This window comes from Centropristis striata, chromosome 23 (genome assembly GCF_030273125.1).
Source record: "Centropristis striata isolate RG_2023a ecotype Rhode Island chromosome 23, C.striata_1.0, whole genome shotgun sequence".
NCBI classification, from domain to species: Eukaryota; Metazoa; Chordata; class Actinopteri; order Perciformes; family Serranidae; genus Centropristis; species Centropristis striata.
Window position 1 is genome coordinate 12,648,706 of NC_081539.1, and position 23,564 is coordinate 12,672,269.

Consider the following 23,564-nt stretch of genomic DNA (forward strand, 5'->3'; position numbering starts at 1 on the left):
TGCATTGCTGAAATGTCCTGAAGCAAGACACTGAATCCCCACCAGCTCCAGTGGCTCTGTTCTGCAGCTGACCCTGACCTCCGACATTTCTGTGTGAGGGGAGAAGCAAAAACAAATCTTTGCAAACAGTTTTAACCTGAGCCAGCAGCGCAGCAGGTTTCTTAATATTGGCTTTTCCTGTTAAAGTTGAAACGCTCACAGTGTTCCCCTCGTCATGAAACACTTTCGTAATCCACGTGCTGACATTAGAGGGGCGCCTATCTCTAACAAGTGACACATTAAGGAAACATAATTGTAATTATTACCTTGGACTTCTAATGCCTTGGGAAAGTCAATGAGCTGTTGACGAAGTAAAAGTGCATCTCGAAAGCACAAGAACTAGACTGAACATTAACCAGCTGCAGAGTTCGTGTTGAGGTTGAATTTACCTAATGATCCAAAGTCAGAAGAAGAAAGTTAGCCTACACATAGGCTTAGAAAATCTCTATTTGCCCAATGTGTAATCACTGACTGGGAATGATAAGAATAAGAAATATCACACACAGAAATACGTTACGGTGAGTCCTCGATTAACAAACTACTACTGAACAAACTCACCTTTAAGGAAAACAGATAGTCCATCACATCACTCGCAGGTGTGTTGCAGCAGCAGCAGCCTTAAATACAACAAGATAACTATATTTGCTTATCCAATGTCAAAAGTAAAAGCCAGAAACGTCCGACACTTTTATGGAACACAACCAGTTTCCCATTTCAGTTAGCCCTCGTCACGTGACCGGGGCAGATCTCCGGGGGTAGGAAGAAGACTCAGTTTCATAATGTTGGTCCTTAAAAATCCAAACAGGATTATCTGAACTCTCCCTGAACACACACACGCACACAGACACACACATTGTTAAGGAGATAATAATTAACTTGACCGAGCTGGAGCCAATTTGAGAACAACCAATAACCGCTGAGGCACTGTCATACAGCAAACACCTTTATCTTCAGTGAGCTTCTTGGTCATCAGGCTACACGCTGGTGAGTCTTATTCTAGCAAAGTCATATAGTAGTCCACAATCTCAATGCGTTTTATGGCAGTTAACTGTCATACTGGCTATAAATGGCAATAAAGACATGCTGATTCTAAGCAGATTGTATTTACGAACATTAGAGATCAAGAAGTACAAAGTTATAAAACAAACAAAAAAAGGGGCAACGGCTATTTGCACCATGTTCTGCAAGACGATGGGCCAAATAATCGTAACAGCAGCTTATTGTTTTTTTATTTTGTTTAGAGACAGTGTTTTGTGCAATGTCAACAGCTAAAGGGCATCAAGAATCACATTTGTGGGTGTAATTATAGAACGAAAGGCTTTCTTAGAAACTTCACAGAGCTGAGTATACGCTGGATCATACAGGACTTTAAATGTTGTATTTTCGCACTTATTTTACCATATTTTAATAACTGTGCAGAGATGTGGGGCAAAGCATACATAAGTAATATAAATGTTTTATTTAAAAATAAAATTTCATTCAAAATGAGAATTGTATTTCATATGCTCACGTCAAATTGTTATTTTCTCAAAAAATAAATAAAAATTTTAAAAAATAAAAATCTGTTTATACCATGGTCTGGGTGATAACTTGATTCTGATTGGCTGCAGGGGTCCATTCATTCACCAACTAAATGTCTGTTAGCTGTTCTAAATGAATGCACTGGCTATATAGCATCAACCTGTATCTGAAATAAGTAACAGGGATGCATTCAAAGTTTCCGTTAACAATTTTTTGCAACTCGTTAACAAGCTAGAGAGCATCAGAGCATCATATGTTCATAAAAATCTTGATATTGATCCGGGGACAATGACATGGCCTGATAGCTAGTTAGTCTTGTTGTTCAGTTTATAAAATGATTTCCTGTTTGTCGACCATACACAATGTTACTGACTTTGAATCTTGCTATCATAAAGTTCGCTTTCTAGCTAACAGATGAGACAAAGAGTTCTGTTGTATCTAAGGTTCGTCCTACTTACTGGAGTAGTAAACAACATTTACTTTGCATTAGAACCTTATGGGGCTGTAATAATTGATCCAGGTATTAGTCGAACCCTCAGGTGTTGCCAGGAGTTGTGGCTTGTCGAAAACTTTAGATTTTGATTGCAAAGCGCATGAAATAATAAATTAGTTAATTAACGCATATACTCAATGTCAAAAAACCTTGTTCTACAGCAATGTTTTCATCATATAGATGACTCTTTAAGTTCTGATTCTTGCACATGGAAGCAAAACTGGAGTGTTAATCAAGTATTTAATTCACATAGGAGTATAAAAATACGCTTTTTGGTGTAGTTATTGCATAAAAACTATTAGTTTATTAAATTACCAGAAAACATGCAATATTGAGGTATACAGTACTGTGCAAAAGTTTTAGGCAGGTGTGAAAAAATGCTGTAAAATAAGAACACTTTCAAAAATGTTAATATTTTATTTTTTTATCAATTAACCAAATGAAAAGTGAGTGAACAGAAGAAAAATCTAGGTCAATCTAGCATCAATTCTTCCCGGCATTTTTTCACACCTGCCTAACTTTTGCACAGTACTGTTTATCATTATTAAGATACGAAATTACCTATATTGGGATTTAAGTTTTTTGCAATATCGCCCAGACCTACTGCTAATATTTGTTTTTGTTGGACAAATAAATGACATAACGTGTTCCTGAATGTCTGTCAGAGCAATCGAAGCAAAAAATAAAACAAGAAATAAATCATCCAAATAGTAAAACTAATATGCAAAGTATTTAAAGCCATGGCCCCCTGTGTCTCTGCTCTTCTTTCATGGTTCAGTGTCATATATCCACTTCCACCTCCTAAATACTCTGCATTCTCCGCCTGGACCAGAGGGGTTGGATTTCAAACTTGGACAGCACTTATGTTGTTTATGCCCAGGTAAAAAACACAAGTGGATGCTTTTATGTTGCAGTTAGATGCAGTGGTTGTCAGCATGGTCACACAGTTGTTCAACACTGGAAAAGGAAGCAGCTGACAGCACACAGCTGGCATAAGAAATGCAAAGCTAAGGGAAAGCATTTCCTACATTGTTGTTGCAATGAGGAACAAATGAACACCATGAGCAGTTTGAACAAGAAAGGGTGCTTTTAAGTCAAAAAAATCTCTCTCAACAGTATGATAAAAGGCAAACCTCCTTTAGAAGTCTGACAAGTGGGCTCTATGACTTTTTTTTTTTGCTTCCACTGCGCTATAAACATCACTTATTCCACTCACCTACACACTCAACCCACAGCACAGAAACTCTTCAATTTGGGCTGCTGACTTTTTTGTAAATCCTTAACTCAAGTAAATACAGTGAACCAATACATAGATGCAATCTTTATAATTCCTGGAATGCAAACTGAAGATAATAATTCTTGGAATTTACCAACCATGGCAAACTGATAATATCCAACTATATGAGGCTATTCAAGGTTTGGTATTCCCTTTAAGCTTGTGATATTTTCTGCTGCAGCATCTTAATCATCCTAAAATGACCTGGTTGAGATTGGACCTCTTGAGTCAGGGAATGCAGCTTTCTTTGGCTGCTGACCAGTTTCCTCCAGGCGGCATGTTTATTACATCAACCCCACCAGCAGCCATGCAAATATGTTTTTCATTATACGCCAATATTATTTTAGCTTTCCCAGACACTGCCAACTTATCAACTTTAAGAAAAGAGGAAGGAAACCCGTTTCAGTTGTGGAACCGTCCACATTCTCCAGTGCTCTAATGAAAAGGGAAATTCAACAGGAGCAGCTCTCTAAAGTGTTGTTGAACTATTCTGAACATTTTTATTTTTGCAGTCAGAAGTACTCTATGTTGCCAGGAAATTGGCACAAAGTTGTGACTGGATTTGTACACACATAGCTCTGGAGGGAACAGCACTGTCCAAAATACACACTGTAATGCCAGAGAGGACTGAGGGAGCTGATGCAGCATAAATCCAGCTCAGGGAGAATATGAAATGAAGTAGAGGGAAAGTTTCACGCTGAATAGCTGAAATTTCATGCATGAGAAAGACAATAAAATTCTAATTGCAAGCGTCGTCAACCCTCTGAATAGCATTTAACCTGGTTTGTCACAAGTGTCACCAACTAAGCCTCATGTGTTTTATCATGTGGTCAACAAGGTTACAGCCTGACATGACAGGAGACGACAGACAGAAGCTTTTCTGTATGTGGACTTACACTGTGAATAACCGATGCCACGGCATCTGTAATCTGGTTGGGAGCGCCGGGGTTGCTCATGGCTCAGCAGTGGAATCGCTGCTGGAGAGGCTGTGGAAAGCTGGTCTGGATCGGTGCGGCTTTAGCCCTTCTCTTTCTCACTGGGACTCAGACAGCTTTTGGGCAGCATAACCTGGAGACAGATACAGATCCGGGGGTTAGTCCAGATAAAGAAGGAGATTTATAACATACTGAAATACTGTAGCTGTGGTCCAGTAATCCCTGAATATTAACCAGTCAGAAGGTATAATAACAGCAGTGTGTTTAAAGTGTTTGGGCTCTTTACTCGAGCATATTAGATTTTAAATGAAATACTGATTTTACTTGACAAACTCGTAATACACCACCCTCCAATTTTCAATAGAAATATGATTCTCAAATGATCAATTAATCAATTAATTGCCATTTTATACATACTGGAGTATGTATAAAACATGCATACATGGGCAAAATAAAAAAAATAAAATAAAAAATATATACAGTACAATGCAAAAGCCTTTTGATAATGGACGCTTTTATTTTGAAAGCACAAAAAGAGACTTCCTGTCGATCGTAAAACTAACTCAAGTGAGATTAAACTGTAAAGATAACGTCAAGGAGTTCAATGTTTTAGACCCCGAAGAGGCATGAGGTTAGTTTTCACAGAATCTTTCATATTTTGTATTTAAATAAGTTTAGGATAATAATGGATAAAATTAAACCTAGTAATTCATGCTAGCAAGTTTCCATTTGCAAACTGTAGCCTTATCAACTTAATTTTCAGCTCATTGGTTTATTGATGTACGGCCGCAGAACTGAACGCTCGGTTGTGTTTCAGTTCAGTGAGTTCTGATACGCAGTCATAGCTAAAATGAAAATAAAAAAATACACAGATCGATTAAAAATTCCACGTGATCGACCAAATTCTTAACTACCATTAATCGAGCATCGATTAATTATTCCCATCCCTCCTCTAAACAGACACAAACTTGTTGTTTTAGGAAAACAGAGCACTGTTCCATTGCCTAACATACAAGCACACCAAAATAAGGATGTGTTGAAGACAAAAAGTTCTAGCAACAAACCAATACATGATAAGACTGCTGCAGCACAGGACTGGCAAACCACCATCAGGAAAACTACAGAATGTACCAAAATGCCGGTGGATATCTACAGATATCAGTAATTTCCTTCCTGTAATACATTTGCAACCAAATAATAAACGGCTTTGAGATGTTATCTTCCTTTCAGTTCTTAAACTGCATCAGCAGTTTTCAGCCATGTTTGCACCTCCGTGACACTTTACACTTGCACAGAATTGCTTTGAGCTAAAGGCTAATGCCAACATACTCACAATGACAGTGCTAACATGCACTTTAACCCTCATAAAGTGCTGACTTTTTTGCATGTGCTGAAGTGCACAGCCAGCAAAATAGAAAACACAAAGCTTCACTGGACGACTACACTAAAGAGAAACAGTTTCAGGATTTCCTGGAAGCCCCTCAAGTACCTTTCAGTCACCAGAGCCACTTTAGAAAGTGAATGTCATTTTAATGAAGTGGAAACTACATTATACTTGAGGCCACAATGGTGGAAGTATTTAGCACTGGCTTTTGCAAATAGTGACACCCCATCTATTTTCATTTATACAATTTTTGATTTAAAGCCCTGCAGCACTTCCTCACTGCCATTCAAGGTTATTAACCATTAAAGTCAGATAAGGGCCAGATAACGTAGTGCTACTGTGCAGAGGACCCTTGATAAGCAGGCGGCACGAGCCTCCGCTAACCTCAACTTCCGTCACTCTCGAGTCGCCTTCTTATACGACGTGCAACCACAGGAATGCAGAGGGGAATTAGAAATCAGTCGACCAGAGGAGCTCATAAAAAAACACCAGGAGAGCTTTGCAGAGTCGGTACAAAATGCTAAAGGAGATAAAATAAGCTGTCCGGGAGAAGTCTCTTGTTTACAAAGAAATATAGATCCTTGATCAGGGGTTTCCCTACCATTATAAGGTTTAGGTGCCTGACCTTAATTAATGTTAAATTACTTTTCCTAGGTCTTATGGTCATAGTTGGTCCCCAGTGGACTTCTCTAGCAAGTTTTATGTGTTTGATTTGCGGTTCACTTATAATTTATAATTATGGTCCAAAGTGACGTGAAATTGCTTATTTTTTAAAATTAAAAATGTACAACTTTTCTTAGAGAAGGACCCTCAAACCCCCCACTAACTACAGGCACTCAAGCCAGAGAAAATGCGGAGATAGAGCAGCTATTTTCATCATTAATTCATCGTTTCAGTCATCTTTTTAATAAAAAAATGCCCAAAACAAGATTTGTCTCCTTAAATGTGAATATATATATATATATATATATATGACAATTCTGGGGTTTCAGAGTATAAGTGCATCAAAACAATACATTTCAATATGTCAAATGGGTGTTTAGAAAAAAGTGGAAATGATTTGTATTTCCCTGTTTTAAAGTCAGACCAGAAAAATGGATCAATCAAGAAACTTGTTTCTTAAAGCCCTAGTTCTTTATAAAATTAAACTTCATTGTTAGGCTTCAGAGATCAGCTGACATTTGCATGAATTTGGAAAATAGTTTAAATTGGTATTATCCAAATGAAACTGAGGATGTGTAACCCGGATTCTGAAAAATTTGGGACTCTCTGAAATACGTGATAAAAAACCTTTTGCAGCTTACATTAAATTGAAAACAGTACAAAGATATCTAATGCTCAAACTAGGGAAATGTAGTTTTTTGGAAACATATTCATGCTTTACACAGCATCCTAACTTTGGGGGAATTGGGGTTGTAAAGCTAAACATTTATATCCAAATTAGTTGAAGCAAACAACACAATCCTTTGTTTTACATCTGAAAGGGGACCGAGGTAGTCCCCATCTGCGGAAGACTTTTCAGGAAACTCCTCAATGGCAGCCTTGTTAAAAGAACAGCGGTTTTACTTCAGTCTTAAAGCAGAGGAGGGCCCTCTTTTGGTTTACTTTTCAGTGTCACAGTGAGAAATCATGTTCTGGCTCTCTGACAGCAGACAAAAAAAACAACAACGATAAGCCTCCCTGCAATCAAATCATTGACCTTGTTGATGGCGAGCAGTTTCTAAGAGGTGTATTTCACTACAGAACAATCAAAAGACAAGAGATTACATGCTGTGTTGAAGTATTTGTGAGCTGGACAGTGTGAACTTGTAGTTAAATACTATTAAGCGAAAACATCTCCTGCCAAAGAGACCTGAATCTGAGACACTGGGCAAACCACACAATATTTTGGCAATGCTTTTTGTCTGCACTGCCAAGATGGTAATCACTGCCCCAAATGTTAATTCCATAAAAGCAGCTGTTCTATTCAGAATAACAACTTTAACTTGTTTGTAAACCGTGCAGTAGGGGCGATAAAGGAGTCTATTGGTTATAGCCTGGGTGTGTTTGAAGATTACTTTCTCAGTAAATCGAGACCCCACCACTGTGGAAGAGGCCGGGCTGGCTACACAGGGATAAAGTTACAGAACCCTGGGATCCTGAGCTCAAAGCATGGGAACAAGCTTATCTACCTCAGGGCATGGCTGCAATAATACAGATAACAATAAGGATCATTAGAAAAAAAACAATAATGCCAGCTACAACTGTCATGGCAAACAAGTTGATTTTGATTTTTAAGCATGGTTCCCAATAATCTAAATGTTCTCGTCTGCAATCAGGTACAATCAGTCAGAGGACTGCATTAAAAGGAACTGGTTGTTAGTGTGTAATAGCTGAAATGACAAAAAAGGGACATGCTGACGGTGCAAGAGGAAGTGAGGACAAGATGCTCTGTGTTTCCCCTGGAAGAAGTTCATCATGTCTTTCCAGAATCATCCACAGGCTCAGTACCTTGCAAGCTGTTCCTAAAAAAGCGATGATGAGTGTTTTTCCCTACATTTTTCCATGTAAGATTTAGTCACAGCCCTAAATGTGTGCACGCGGAGCTTTGGGAAAACTATCCTTCTGGGAGGAAGTAAGTATGAAAACAGGAAGAAGGTGAGGAGGAGCTGTATTAAAAAAAAATAGAAACAGGGCACTTTGGGATTCTTTTACTGGGTCAGACTTTGGAAATAGTTAACTCAAAAACTGTGCTTGGACCGGACATATATGACAAAGATAATCTGGGTTACTACAATGTCTTAATGTCTACCTTGTGACACTTTAGGTTAACTTGTCACAGCATAACAAGCTGTCACTTCTGCCTACAGAGAAAATATAATGAGGGTACATGTGCAAAGACACTACCTTTGACTGAGGAATCTACAGAGAGAGAAAATAAATACAGCTATCTGTTTGAATTAAATGGAAGCCAAATAATCAACTCTTTCAAAAGGATGGCATCATGAGACTTAAAACAGCTCTTCTGTATGTAGGTCAAAGTGCATCATATTTCCCTTTTGAGTGACTTGACAGCTGATAGTGAGTAACCTTGTATTTACTGTTTCTGAAATAACACGGCAATGATTCTTAAAATTCCCTTTAACTCCAACCACAATTTGATCTAATGAAAAATTTATCTGAATATCATTAAAATGTTAACAGATGAAGGTGATAAGTCAATGACTGTGTGTCAGTATTAAGATGGTATGCACTTGGCAGTGACTCATCTCTCCCACACAGACCACAAAAATACCTGACAAAGTTCCTTTGGTATGTTTTAAATTTCCATTATTGATTAAAATGTCCTGCTCACTCCTGAAATGGTCATTGTCCTGAAAACAGTCATTTGTTTCCTTTTATTTGTAATATGAGGCACATAACAGACATCTTTTAGGGGAAATGAAAATAAAAAGTGAGGAAAAAGAGTCAGACATTGGTCTGGCATCTTTTTTTCAAAATTTGAGAGATTTAAGGTCTTTTTTTTTTTTTTTTGGTTCTCTGCATTATTAAATTAGGAAAAAAATTTAGTTTAACATGTTTTTTCCTCATAATCTCTGAAATGGGGCTGGAAGCACATCTATCTTTCTCCGTTATTGAGAAATTCTGAATTTGGTTGACCGGTGAAATAGCAGTGCACATCAAGATAGCTCCCGCTAGAGATTCACTTGCATCACCAGAAAGGTCCAGCAGCACCCATTGTCATTCTGGGATAAGGGAAGAAACGCTTCAGCTTTAAGTGAAGGTTTCGCTGCAAAATAGAAGGAGCGGAAGGGGAAGGAGAATTACGTCTAAAATAGGCAGCCAATAGCAGGTTTAACCCCACAGTCTACATTCGGTTGTGCACCAAAATTGGCAACTAGCAGACTTATCAGAATGCTGAGGGTGGTAAGCAATTTTAAAATGTTGTTGTTGTTTTTGGTTAGCTTGTAGCTGACAGCGGCAAACAGCATTAGTGGTTAAGAAACGTACAATAATATCTGCTACAAGGTTACAGTGTGTTTCGCTCTCTGTACTGACAAGTCCGCCCTGCACTGGAGGGTTCAGGTTGGTTTTTTTGGCTTTTGATTGGATTTCAAAGTTGTATCATCCCAAATCTGTTTGCACCTAATTTGATTACATCTCCCCTCTCAGTGGAGGAAGGTTTAAACACCTCACCACCTTGCACAGATACGAGTCAGTATAGTCGAGGTCAGGCATTTGTGAGTGGAGGGGGTCCTTTAAAAGTAAGGAACGAGTGGGGACACTCCGACATTCAGAGGACAGCTCTGCATTCGGAGCCTGGAGGAGTGATGAGTCAGCATACTGACCACCTCAACTTTCTGTATTTCAAAAAATGGCAATTTTTTTCTTCAGCATCTTTCACTATAATCTCCTTAACCTTTGGGGTTAAAGATAGACCTAAAGGTTAACATTTCTCTGCCTCCTCCTTATAATGACATTAAGGGAAAGGAGCGAGACAGCCAGACGACAGGACAGAGGTTATGAGCCGGACTTGAACTCACGAAACAAGCCCACACGTGTCCTAACCCAGTGATCTGCCAGGACGCCCGGCCGGGCTGGGCTTCTATCAGGCAGCTTGGCACGTGAGTGTCGACCACAGACTGCACGCTCATCTACAAATTCTATCGAAAAAGGGCATAATTAAAGAACAGTTCAATAAAATACAAAAACTGCCAATAAAAATGCCTGTGCAGAAATAGCAGCTTGATCGCAATGTCCAAACCTCAACCAACACACAGGCCTGTACTTATAAAAGCAGGACAATGACAGGGAGGAAAGGGTTTAAGGTTTCATTAGAGAACTGGGCTTGTGACTCATTTGCTTCCTTTTAGCAGACAATGAATGTTTAAAGACATTGCTTTCCCTGAAACACTGATTGTGTTGCAGTGACATGAAGATAACGTGTGGCCTTAATGTTTTATCTCTCTAACATTCTGAACGCTGCTATGAAATTACAGGATCAACAGCATTATCACCTGTTTGAGACACATGCAAAGAAATGTGCATGATAAACACAAATGGGTCAAACAGAGTGGGGTTTATGGGAACAGAAAGACAAACACTTGAGAAAATAAAGTCTGTTTTATGTAGCTTCAAATGGTCAATTCTGATTCGACCGCCGCATTTAGAGGGCCATCATTTCTCAAAAACATGGCCTTTAAAGGCTCTAACTTAGGGATTATAAGAGTGGGAGAGCATGTTTGTGCCTCTAAAACTCAAGTGGGCCCATAGTGGCTTGTTTGAGGCCATTTTCTGCTGTAATAAGAAGGATTTGTTTACAATTGTTCGTGCTATGCTTTTTTAAACAGGGATAATCTTTCAATAAAACCTGAAAAACAACAGCTCTGGTCACCCAATTGAGGGCTAATACACATAAAAATGAATTAAACACACATTTAAATTAATATAGAAACAACAAGCAGTATAAAATGACATTCTGACAAAAAAAGACAACCTGGAAACATGACAAACGATCAAGAAATACAAAAAAAAGATCCATAAATGTACTGTACCTTTGAGTGCTCACAGCAGAGAAGCCACCGCAGACATTGTAGTGCAATTCTGAACTCTGCTGTGAAGAGAGACCCGGGGCTGGTCAGAGTGCAGGGCAAAAACAAACAGAGGGGGAAAAGAGAGATAGGGAGACAAAAGAAAGCAGAGTTAGAGATGTGGAGGCGATCATGTGCGGTCCGGCCTCTCGGCGAGCTGAGTGCTCTCTCACACCAACATGCACGGACTGATAGCAGCAGCCTTCCTCCTCAGGATTATGTTTCCTCCTCCAGCCTGCTGACAAGTAGCCATGTGACTCCAGGACCCATTCAACACTGAGTCAGAGGCTGCTGCCCAGACACACATATCTGTCTGTCTGCCACTCACACACATAAATGACCACAAGCTTAAGGTGGAAAGTCAACCCCCATGATCAATATGTGTCTCTAACGAACCATAACAGTGCACTTGAGAGTTTGTGAGTTTCCCACCTGTTTGTGTTGTAACTTCTTAAAGCAAAGCATTGTCTACCTGCAACTCCTCGTCACTGGTTGCAAATTTCTTCTGCATGTGACCAGTTCCACTAAAGAGTGATTTTCCTCAGTTGATTTAAATATTTCTTGCAGTCCAGTGTGAGTTTGAAAAATAAAACAACATAACTTTGTGTGATAGAAATTTGTTCTCCTTAGATGCAGTAAAAGCCATATACATCCAGACAATTTAATGCACAAAAGTCAGTTTTTGGCCTCAAATGCCACTTAGCAACTTTTATATGAATGAACAGGAACCAGCGTCTAATACTGTATCCTGTTCTCTTAAATATCTATGGACTGGATGTAGTGGGACATCCTGGTATTTTTGGCGTACTACATTTGACATCTTATGTTTTGGAACATACTAAATTCTAGTCTAGCATGCTAAACTGGAGCCAGGTTGGACACACTGGAGGAGGTGGTGGAGAGAAGCAATGCCAAGATGTTCGAGGCCATCTTGAAATACCCAGATCATCCGCTATACAAAACCTTTATCGACCAAAAAAACAGCAGTGGCTGTCTCATTCTTCAAGAGCTAATAGACTGAATTTCTCTTCGGGGATAAATAAGGCAATTTTGAATTTGAAATTGTATGGTAGTGTGGGTATTGGAACGCACCCTATATGTTTAGTATCTTCACCTTCTTAATTTAGTGTGCTGGCATTTGCTAATTATCACTACTCACAAAGTACAGCTGGGATTGATGGTACTGTCAATAGCTTTGCAGGTATTTGATCATAAACCGAAGTATTTGGTGGTGATGTGGCGCTGCATGACAGTTGGGAAATCAACTACTATTCATCATAAAGGCATCATGAATATGTGCATTAAATTTAATGGTAATCCATCCAATTCAAAACCACAAATGTCCTCACGGTGGCACTAGAGGGAAAAGTCAGGGGATCTCCAAAGTGTTTAAGGTACATTGCCTGAGGACCATGAATGTCTGTATGAAAAACATAGCAATCCATCAGATTATTAACATATTTAATTCTGAATCGAATATAATTTTCCGAATCAAACTGCAGTTTTTGACTGACCAACTGGCATTGCCATCCAAAGAGCCATATTGCAAGCATGGCTAAAAATGCATTTAAATGTCATAAAGAAAAGGTGCTTTGGAAAAGCGACAATGCTTTTGGCAGTCAAATTTAGGCCATAACATGCAAAAACAATGCACGGTCCTTTAATCACACCAGGATTACACACAGTGGTTCCCATGTGGAAACCACCTCTGTTACAATCTCTTTCTTAATCCACAGAGGTGACAGAAATGAATGTTGCAACACATAGACAATAAGTGACCAGCTGCTAAAGAAAAGGATTTCGACATTAAAAATCAAAGGGGTTGCATGAAAGGGTTTGCCACAAAAGCCTGGTTCAGCACCGCAAACAAGCAACTGAATGACGTCTCTGAGTCCAAATAATAGAGACTGCACACCAGAGAGTGAGTCATTATGTACTGGCTTTCTTAAGAACATTGGGCAACTTGACTTCTCAGTAAGGGCATTGCGACTAAGCCAGGAAGCCCCTGAGTATCAGTTATAAGGTGAATTAGTAATTGATATTCTGAAATAAGCACCGACAATGATTACTGGCATTGTGTAGGTCAAGTTCTAAATAAATCTGGTGCACAACTTCAGAACTTGATGTTTTTCTGCATGTTTATAAATTTGCACAGGATGTTTATTCATCTGTTAATGTGTGCATAAATGAATGGGAAAGCAATGACGTGTTGCTTGATATGTCTTTAATTATTAACTAATAATTGCGGATGCAGACATTTCCACACTGCTCTTAAGTCTGTCCATCAAGTTTAATTATTTTTGTTGGGGTTCACCTGGACTAAATGCTTGTAGTGGTAAAAATTGGCCAGTTTGGGGGGTAAACTCTCTTTGAAATGCACTCACAGGTTCTTAGTGTATTTGGCAATGGAAAAATAAACTTGTCATGTCATGGAGGAATCAACACTATTACACAATTAATCCCACCTAAAGTCATAAAAGCCGCCAGATTAATTGTGTTTTGCAGCGAACAAAGAACAGTCCTGTGATTTAAGCAAGTTGCTTACCCGTTCGCCAAATAATCAAGCGCTGCATTCCACATGAGCTTATATGAGCCTTAGGGCTAAAGAAATACCCAACCTCAGGAGGAACCTGAGTGAGTGCACGCGCGCATGAGATATAATTGTTTGTCCCCGGGGACGAGGGATCACTGTGGAGTCACATGCATGTCTTGCGGGGAAGAGAAACAAAGTCAAAGCCACAAGCAGCTAAAATTGAAGTTCACTTCAAAGCCTGGGGCTTTCCTCAATCCCAACTGCGTGCTAATAATAGCATTATCCACTGTGGTCAACCATATTATGAGCCGTGACTTCATGCGTGCAAGGTCGATTCACAACTTTTTCTTAACCATGACCAACAGACGATATGCATGTTAGACAACACGAGCACAGAATAGAAACATTGTCCTCATTCTTGCTGTCACATTTTAAATTAAGTTATTGAGCCAATTTTCAGGTTCAATTTACTGTCACCAATTTTTATTGCCAAATGTGGTGAAATAAAGCAATTTGTGCTGCATCCAAACCATCTTGTGCACATTTTAAAACATGTTTTGTCTGCTGCAAAGAAATAAAGACATAAAAATAGCATTTAACAAGAATTTTTACACAATAAAATCCCGACTTGAGTTTTTCTCACTTTTATACAAAGTGTTAAGACAAGTCGGAAATTCTCCCTCCAGCATCCTGTTATTCTTCTCTCCCTTCAGGTCTTAAACAAGTCTGCGAGGCAATAGTCCTAGACATTAAGAAAACACACTAAAGTGGTCAACCCAGGACAAACTGTTTACTTTAACGTTTCAACAGGTGCAAGCAAAAACTCTGCAGCAAATGTCCAAAACTTGAATTGACAGAAACTCACCAGAACACTGCTAAGTGCTCCCCACCACTCAACTCTCCTGTGCAGCTTGGCAATGCAAAGGCTGACCCCAATGTAGCTGTATATCACTGCCCTGTTTGTGGATCTCTATGGGGATTTGGCGGCAGTGTACGTTGTTGGCTGTGTCTCTGTTGCCTCTGAGTGTTTTAGCCCGAAATAGCTCAGCAGTTTAGAAGTCCACCTCCTCTTTCAACACGCAGACGTCTCGGCCTCCCTGCTCTGCTCTTCACAGCCCAGCGGCCACACAAGCTTCACCCAGTGTTTGGCAGGGTCCAGCACTTCAACATGACTGTGCTAAGTTATGTGCACACAGTCACTGGAACACTTCCAGTCTCACAGAGCTGACAGCTGCTCTCAGTCAATGTATGCCCATCTTTATCTGGCTCTTTTGTCCCGTCGGAGGCTTCAGCCAGCAGCGGCTGTGCTTACAGCTCAGACAGCACCTGTCTTTAGGGTGAAGAGGGATAGAGGAGGCAACTAAATCCTGACAGTTTATATAATGCCAGCCCATTGTCCTCCACTCTAGAAAAGAAAAAGCAATCACCACTCAAGTATTTTTATACCTTGAGGAGGGTTACAAAGTATTGTGGGAGGCCAATACGTATTCTAATATGGAAACAAATGTCATGTGGAAACATTTTTACTGCTTGCAGAAGTCATACCAGTGTTTTAGAATATGAAAGGTTCATAATCAAGAGGGAGACAGAATAGTTGGGAGAGCTATTAATGCGAGCTGACGAAGAGGTCATGGAAAATTCAAATTCAAGCATCGTTTATCCTTTATTTCCTTTTTGTTTGAAGTTTGAGTCAAAGCTAACTAGTCAAGTTACATTTTACCTCCATGTCTTTCCAGACATTTGATAGAGTAAGAAAGTAAGATAAGAGTTTAATTTAAGAGCTGATATCTGGCCATTTTCCATGGTTTTCTTGAAAATAACCAAAATCATAATCAAGAACACCATGGAAAATGGCTAAAATTCAGCTCTTAAATTAAACTTTTATGAGCCATTTTTGTTCTTATCATTACGTTTGTCCAAACAAATGTACCTTTGTACCAAGCATTAAAATGAACAAGAAATTGAAGAAAACAAGGGTGGTCTAATATTTTTTTTCCATGACTGTATACTTACTAAGGAATTTCATATTTTCAAGGTGGAAATCATGATTATGCTGCATTCATATTAAATCAGGCAGACGGAAAACCAGACATCATTTTAGAGGGCAGGATGGTAAATTCAGTGAGGCCTGGCAACAAGAGAACACATTGCCGTCCAAAGTTGAAATATTTTCTGTGACAGAATTTACAACCAGATGTTACATAACTCCCTCACACAAATAGAAAATGTGCAATCTGAGTTATTATTTAAAAACCTACTTTTCTACAATTTATTCCATTCTTTCCATGTGTAAATAATACGCCATCATCATCGCATCATATGGTCATGTGTCCTGACATTCTATCAGACTGTTTGTTTGTGTTTTTCTGGTGCCTTCCAGAAGATTTTGTCCTTCTGCCGTCTACCGTCTGCCTGATTCCATGTGAATGCAGCATCAGTGTCACACATTCAGTATCCGACCAAATGTGAAATATGCTCACAATCTCCCTTCTGTTCCTGACTTATGATGCTGAATAATGGCCATGAAAGTGTGATTTATTTGCGGAATAATATGATGTTGCAGTGCAGTTGTCCTTTGACCTTTTGGAAATAAAATGTAATCACTTTATTTTATCAGACTTTTATTAGACATTTGTGTGAAATTTTGACGTTATTAGCATATGAATTCTTCAGTTATGGCCAAAAATGTGTTTTGTTACGTCACAGTGACCTTGGACTTTGACCAGCAGCTCTTATCACTTTATTCTTGAGTCAAAGTTGAATTTTGGACCAAATTTTGAAGAAATTCCCTCCAGATGTTCTTGAGATATCAAGTCCACAAGAAGAGGATGGAGCAAATACAAAATCCTCTCTTCTTTTGGCTCCTGGGGGAAATATGCGTCTCTGTAGCTGCTACATGCTCCATTATATTCACACGCTAGCCTGTCATTTTGTGCTGGTCAGGTAATGTACAGTGAATTTATGCTTTCAAGTCTCAAATGTGGTATCAGCCTCAAGATCGATCAGATCAGTCAGACTGTAAGATGGAGACTTAATGTGATGCTTCAATTCCTGTAAACTCTATTAAATCATAATGTCTGAAAGGGGATTATAACACTGTGGTGTATCACCCAAAGGAATAAAACATCTATCAAAAAAGACTGAGGCGGAAAAATGAAATTAAAAGGGAAAAGCTAAATGGTTGGCCACAGCCTGCTGTATACACAACAGTGCTGCAAAGTGGACAAAACAGAAAATTTAATGAGTCATTATTTCCCCTCTGCTGGACAGTGTACTGCACAGTCACCAGCAACTGGTCCTGTCCAGCTCCTGAAGTGTTAGGGTGTGGCACTTTCATGTAAAAACTGCATCCATGGCTGCTCAGGTTGCACCAGCTGCACAAAAGATAAAGCCAAATTCTCACAGAAACACAGTAATTGCGGAGCTTTGACCCAGTGCACTTGTAATAACTGTATTTACTCTCATGAGACTCAGACTGGGAGGGGAATAAAAGATCTCCCGGGCTCCCAGACTCAAAACAAAGGCTTAAAAACCTCAAATACAATTCAGCCATTTATCCATTTCCTGGGAAACAACATAAGTATAGACCTCTGCTTGTGCAGACTGAGAAAAGGCATGAGAATATAAACTTATATCCACATGGGAAAGGATGACAGCAGCTAAGGAGGACGAGGGGAGGGTGGCAAGGGTGCCTGATTAAGTCTTCTGCAGTTGAGTGTATAATTAGATGCTCCAAAGCGAGGACAAACTCAAGACCGCTTAACGGGGTTAATGTGAGAGGATGGTTGCCCAAACTATGCACGTTCCAAGGTGTCCTGGCAAAGCTTTTAATTGGAATTAAATGCAACTTGAGCACAGTAACGGCCAAGCAAGCAAACTAAATTATAGACAATGATGTGACTCAACAATTTCTAATAGTAAACAGACCTTAATAATGGTGTTTAGTTTAGGTTAAGACAGAATTTAAGGCCTGATGTGTTTAATAAAATGCTGGCTCTGTTTATCTGCAGAGGGGAAGGTAAAATAAACACGAAGAGCCGAGGGGGCCGATATAAAAAAAGCTTTTTATCAACCTCTTTTCCTTCCTTGTCTTCTGCATGACCAAGCAATTCACGACAGGAATGTGGAGACACTCTGCTCAAACTGTTTGTGCTGTGACATTTTTTTCTCCGGCAAAACACGCCATTGTTGTCACAAATCAGTTTGCAAGGACTCTGTTTGACATACTCCACTGAGGCGAAGGAAAACAAATAAAAGCTGAGGCTGTGATCCTGCAGATAAGATGGATCTATCTGATGTGTTTGAGCACTGCAGGATTATACGACAAAAAAAAAAAAAGAAAAGAAAAAAGGAAGCCGAACTGCTCTGGAATTTGAGAGCACAGATCGAACAAGGTCAGATTCACAGAGACAAACATTTCTAATTCCACTACTGTACAAGTCCTTGAAGCACTTTGTAAGACAAAGGCGTCATGGTGGTTTGATTTACTTAAGTTTAATAATCTCTAGGAAAAGATAATCGCTTTATCCTGTGTGTCTCGGCTTTACATCAAAGTAAAATATCTCCTCGAGTAACCTGGAGTGCACATGAAGGTGATACTGGTGAGTCAGCAGAAGAGACACATCCTTCCTCCATCCTGCCAGAGGGCATGTCCTCGCATCCATTACCCGTGACAGAAACAGATTTGGGACCATGATCTGCAAACTGCTGTGCAGAGACCTTAAAGGTCCTGGAGAGGATTTGAAATTGGTCCTTGGTACACAAATGTACAGGGATTTTATGCATTAAACTGTTTTTACACACAAACATGCATCTCTACACTGAACTCGAGAGGAAGATAAACTTCTTTAGCTCTAATTTTGATTTGATTGACATGTTTTCTTTATTAGCATCACCTCTTTTTCTCCACATCCCTGTCATAACTCTGTCAACCACTAATCCTGTTTTTCAAAGCAGACGCTTAGACTTGTCACAGCTGTGAAAATCACACATGGAACTCATGACACAACCATGGCTCCGTTCCAGAAATCATTTTACTGCAGCAATTAATGTCATTACTTTCACCTGTGTCAAAATGTCTGCAGTAAAAAAAAAGCACATGATGCAAAAAGTATCATTCCGTCCAATAAGCATAGCATACTTTCAATATCAGTAAAAATAATCATTTTTCAGAATCATCCTGAGCCTCAGTTCTTATAGCCAGTTGTCATTAGGAGCTATATATTATGCTCCCTCATTAGTGTGCTCCACTTCTATATACAGATCTATTGAACAATAGAAGCAAAGAACAAAAACCTCAAATGGAGGTCAGTGAGATGAAACCTGTGGTTTCCTGCAAAGAATCCATGGGAAACATTAGGATAGATAAAAATACAACTCGCCTATTAATCGATTAGTTAATTGACAAAATAATAAGCTGCAAATAACCATTAGTTTCATTAGTGATTACACTGCCTACTGTTTTCTTTCATGAAATATGTCCATCCTCGTTTCAAAGTCAATATCTTTAAATGTCTTGTTATTTTGGTAGTAAATTAAAGGATATTCAGTTTTATATGCCTTAAAAAAGAAAAAATGGAAATATACATATTTGGTGGGCTAAAACAGCATTTTCTGCCTTTTTTGCATTAAAAAAAGTACTTTCAAGGTAATCAAAATAGTTTGTGATTATTTTTCGATTTATCGACTAATCGGCTAATCCTTGCTGCTGGGTTTGCTATGATTTCAATTCTAAATCAATTGAAATAAGCTTTGAATTACCAAAAAATTAAAAGCAGGATCAGCAAAATATTACATTTTTAACCATATGGCCTTACATTCCTAAATAAATATGACATATGATCATACTCAATACTATGTATGTCTATCTTTTTAAAAGAATAATTTGAAAGTGTAAATGACAGTTGTCTAGTTGCAACTCTAAATTGAAAACAATTGGCATTAATGCTTCTCAATGTGAGATGTCAGATGTTTGCCCCCTTCCTCTTTGAGACCTTGCAGTGGATATTTTTTCACTATTTCTCAAGAAAACTGAAGAAAACAGATTCATAGTTAATGAATATAACTTTAAACTTAGACTTATATCACTATCCATGCACTTTGCAGGCTATGCTCAGGTACAAATGAGCAAAAATCAATTAAATATGCTTATTTCTCTTGAATTCACCTGACAATGACAGCTTTTTAATAGTAAAATCACCCTATGTACTGAGAGACTGAAGACATCTCATCACACTGTTAAAATAATCGCCTAAGTCATTTTTTGTCAAATTTGATTTTTTTGCCTAAATCATCTCCTCATGACGCCGGCCACCTATGGTAAAATCACCTACATCCTCAGTTGATCAGATCATGTGATTTTACCACTTTAAGATAATGGCCTATGTCAAGTGTGTGACTTAAGCAGATTTATTATGCCCAAGTCAAAATAAAATGTGGCTTAGGCAATTTTTTGAACATGCCTTTGTGACTTAAGCAAGATATGGCAACACTTTATTTTGAAGGTGTCTACATAAGAGTGACATGAGCGTGTCATAAACATGACATGGGATGTGTCATGAACATTAATGACACTTTGAAGTAACATTAATGCTCATGATACTTGTCATGTTTCTGACAGGCTTGTGCGACTCTTATGTAGCCACCTTCAAAATAAAGTGTTACCATATCTTAAGTCACAAAGGCATGTTCAAAAAATTGTCCAAGTCATTTATTTCTCTTAAGTTACATACTTTACACACACAGTGTTATTACTATGCCAATAGCCATCCTTTGTTACATGTTTTTTGAGTGAAATGATCAATAAATGTCATATGTTACACTTTTGGTGAAGTTTTTTGTGTTTCCTGCAAAACTTGAAAAAATGGCTTAGGCGATTATTTTAACAGGGTGACGATATCATGTTGCTGTTGAGAGCAACGACGGAACAAATGATGAATGAATGAGTAACAGTTTCTCCACAATGCCTTATTGAACACAGACAAGAAAAAATGTGGACTAGCCGGCTCCTCAGCATGACCATCACATTTCAACAGTGCTGTCAGGAGTGACCGCTAGCTTGCTAGGATGAGGAACCGCTTTAATATTATCGTTAAAAATTACCGTTTTCTACCCACCAGTCTGTGAGGAGACTTAAACCACGACAAAACTGTAAGTCCGGGGACATTTCTAGCACTTTCCCCCTGTTTTACCTGGTCAACAAGCCGAGGAACAAAGCGAAGTCATCCACCAGCAGCAGCGGACACTTTCATGCATGTGTGGCAGTCAGTGGCTGTCAATGCCGCGTCTCAACGGGGAAATAAGTCAACAGTCAAAGACCGGTTCCTGGCCTTCAAAATAACGATATTTCAAAGCAAAAAAACGTTTTTTCCACGAGGCTAAATCCTTCTGCGGCTTACAATCACTCACACATTGTGGCTTATTTACTCACCGGTGCCTGGTACTCACCTCAAACTCTCTCTGAATGACTTGTTCACCCGGCGTCAAATCCCTAAAATAAAAACACTTTCACTTCCGGTATAGAATTCAAATTAAAACCGCTTTGTCAGTCGCAAAAGCAAAGTATGTCATTTACCACAGCACAAATATGAAATTATGTTTAGGTATAACCCTATAAAAAATAAAAGATACAAAACCGCTATATCATTGCATGACACGAGTATTGGTTTCTTCTAATCGCCCTACCACGCCTTTATTTTGAAGTTAACATGAATAAAATTCCGGTTTAAGTCTTTAAATTTTGCTAACTTGTCGTCATTTCCTCCAGACTCAAGTTGCTGCGCCTGCGTGGATGATGATTCATATTTCTGATGAAGGCCGGAGGGAGGGCGTCGTACCGTTATGATGCTGCCTATTATTAAATATCACTTAATTGATTTTCTTTTTATATATAAAAATATATACATAATACTTTGTCAACGTACTGAATGGCGGATTCGGCTAAATTGAAGCATATGCATGAAGTGGATTAATTTACAGTGTAGGTTTACTTTATTCAAAATTTGAGCAGTCAAGGTCAGTTAACTCTAAAGAGTCTGACCATGTTTCATTATTATTATTATTATCAGCAGCAACACCAGCAGCAGTGGCGGACTCCGGCTGTCTGAGGGGGAGGGGCTAAATAAATCAGAGTAGCACCTGCTGCATGCAATGGGGCATCAGCATGAAAGTTTACAAGTATGTAGGGTAGCCTTTTTTGGCATTTTCTCAATTGTTATTTCTTTCTTTCTTCGTTTTTTCAATGTTAAGGCCCCCCTAGAAAACAGTGCTTCACGTATATTCAATTTAAGGTCACCCATTAGTACACTTCATTATGTTTTTTGGAAGGGCCCTCAAACAAATATTTTTGACAAGACATCCAAAAATTTGTACAATTACACAGTCGCTAATTACATCATGTAATCTTCAGCAGATAGAGTTTGCCAATGAGTCTGAACTTTTTAAGCTCTTAAGTCATTTAAAATATGAATTTAAACTTTGAAAACTCCAAAGGTTTTGTCAACTTCCTTTTTTCCAGGGACGATAATGATAAGTAAAACAATGATTAGTATTTTCACTACTGTTTGTTTAATATGATAACTGTCTTTATATAATTATAACTTAATGAATCGGAAACTGGCAGAGAGCCATGTTCCCATACGCCAATTTGAGAATCACTGTGATAAAGTACAGCATCCACTGGGGTAAGAGCCTTATAAGGTCCCGCTTTACTTGATCATATTTTTGATATATATTTTTTTACATTCTCTGGCTTTTGTTCATAACTGCCAGTCCTCATTTTTTCCTGCTGCTGTGTAATCAACTGACACCCGCCTACACACCTGCCCTCACTTTTCCTATAATTAGTCACCTATACACCAATCCATCAACTATATAGTCATAGAGGTCTTGCTATCTGTCAAATGTCTGCTAATGATCTCACTCTGCCTGTTTTTTTTTTGTTTTTTTTTTATCTGCCTTCCTGTTCCCTCTTTAGTGATACTTGTATTTGAACAAAGACAACGTATACAGTGTGTTTTTTATATCGATCTCCTCTGTCTTTGTGTCCTGTGCTTCAGCACATCAGTTTATCTGATTACTTCAGACTTCATCATATTTTTGACATGAGCTTGCAACATTCCTGAACAGTATAACACAGAAAGTATCCCATTATTTTGTGTGAAACATAAACGATCTGGTCAGTGAATTAGTTGGATTTATTTGTTCATCTGTCTTACATGTCAAACTGTAGTAAATTATATGTTTTATCTTGTTGTTGAGATACATTTCAGTCATTCCCTGATAAGTAGCAAGTTTATGAAAATCTTATCTCACTTAATGACATTTGTTATCACTAATCACCTACTATTCCTGTAGCAGTGGCAGTAATGGTTTATACGTATTCAAGAAGACTTTTCCCTGAGTCACATAAGTATTAAATTCCCAGAATTGTTATATTTTTGACCTTTTAACTATTTGTTAAAAGTCAGATAGAGTCATAATAGTGACATTTAACTTTCATTTTACTTAAATAAATGATTTGTATCTTCTTCAGTTGCTTATATATTATCAACCTCGTTTTTACGTGTATGTAGAATGCCTATGAAGTGAAAGTGAAATGAAGTTGCTATAGTCCAGCCCAATAAAGTTTTTATATAGGTAATCTGCTGATTGTATGCAGCATGCATGATGCAAAGGTCACATTAATATAAACAGAGTAGGAGTGACTCCTACTGGCGAGTTACTGCTACTGCATTCAGGAGTTTCACCTGTTAGACATAATAATAATGCATAATACTAATGCAGATCCTTTCTTGCTTTCTTTCTTTCTTTCTT

The 23,564-nt window shown here is 38.5% G+C and overlaps 1 protein-coding gene across 2 annotated transcripts in view; it reads right to left on the reverse strand.

The window, feature by feature from the left end:
• slc4a2b (solute carrier family 4 member 2b) overlaps nucleotides 1-21,151 on the reverse strand; it is a 55,850-nt gene extending 34,699 nt beyond the window's left edge. Inside the window, exons 1-3 of one of the 2 annotated variants that reach the window (XM_059326606.1) lie at nucleotides 20,942-21,151; nucleotides 11,183-11,261; nucleotides 4,226-4,397 (exon numbers count right to left, since the gene is read on the reverse strand). In XM_059326606.1, the coding sequence (XP_059182589.1) occupies nucleotides 4,226-4,285 (60 nt within the window). In that variant the 5' untranslated portion in view covers nucleotides 4,286-4,397; nucleotides 11,183-11,261; nucleotides 20,942-21,151. Of the gene's footprint in view, nucleotides 1-597; nucleotides 744-4,225; nucleotides 4,398-11,182; nucleotides 11,262-20,941 lie in introns of those variants that run through there. The other variant, XM_059326605.1, reaches the window with a different exon arrangement.
• Nucleotides 21,152-23,564: the final 2,413 nt, after the last annotated feature.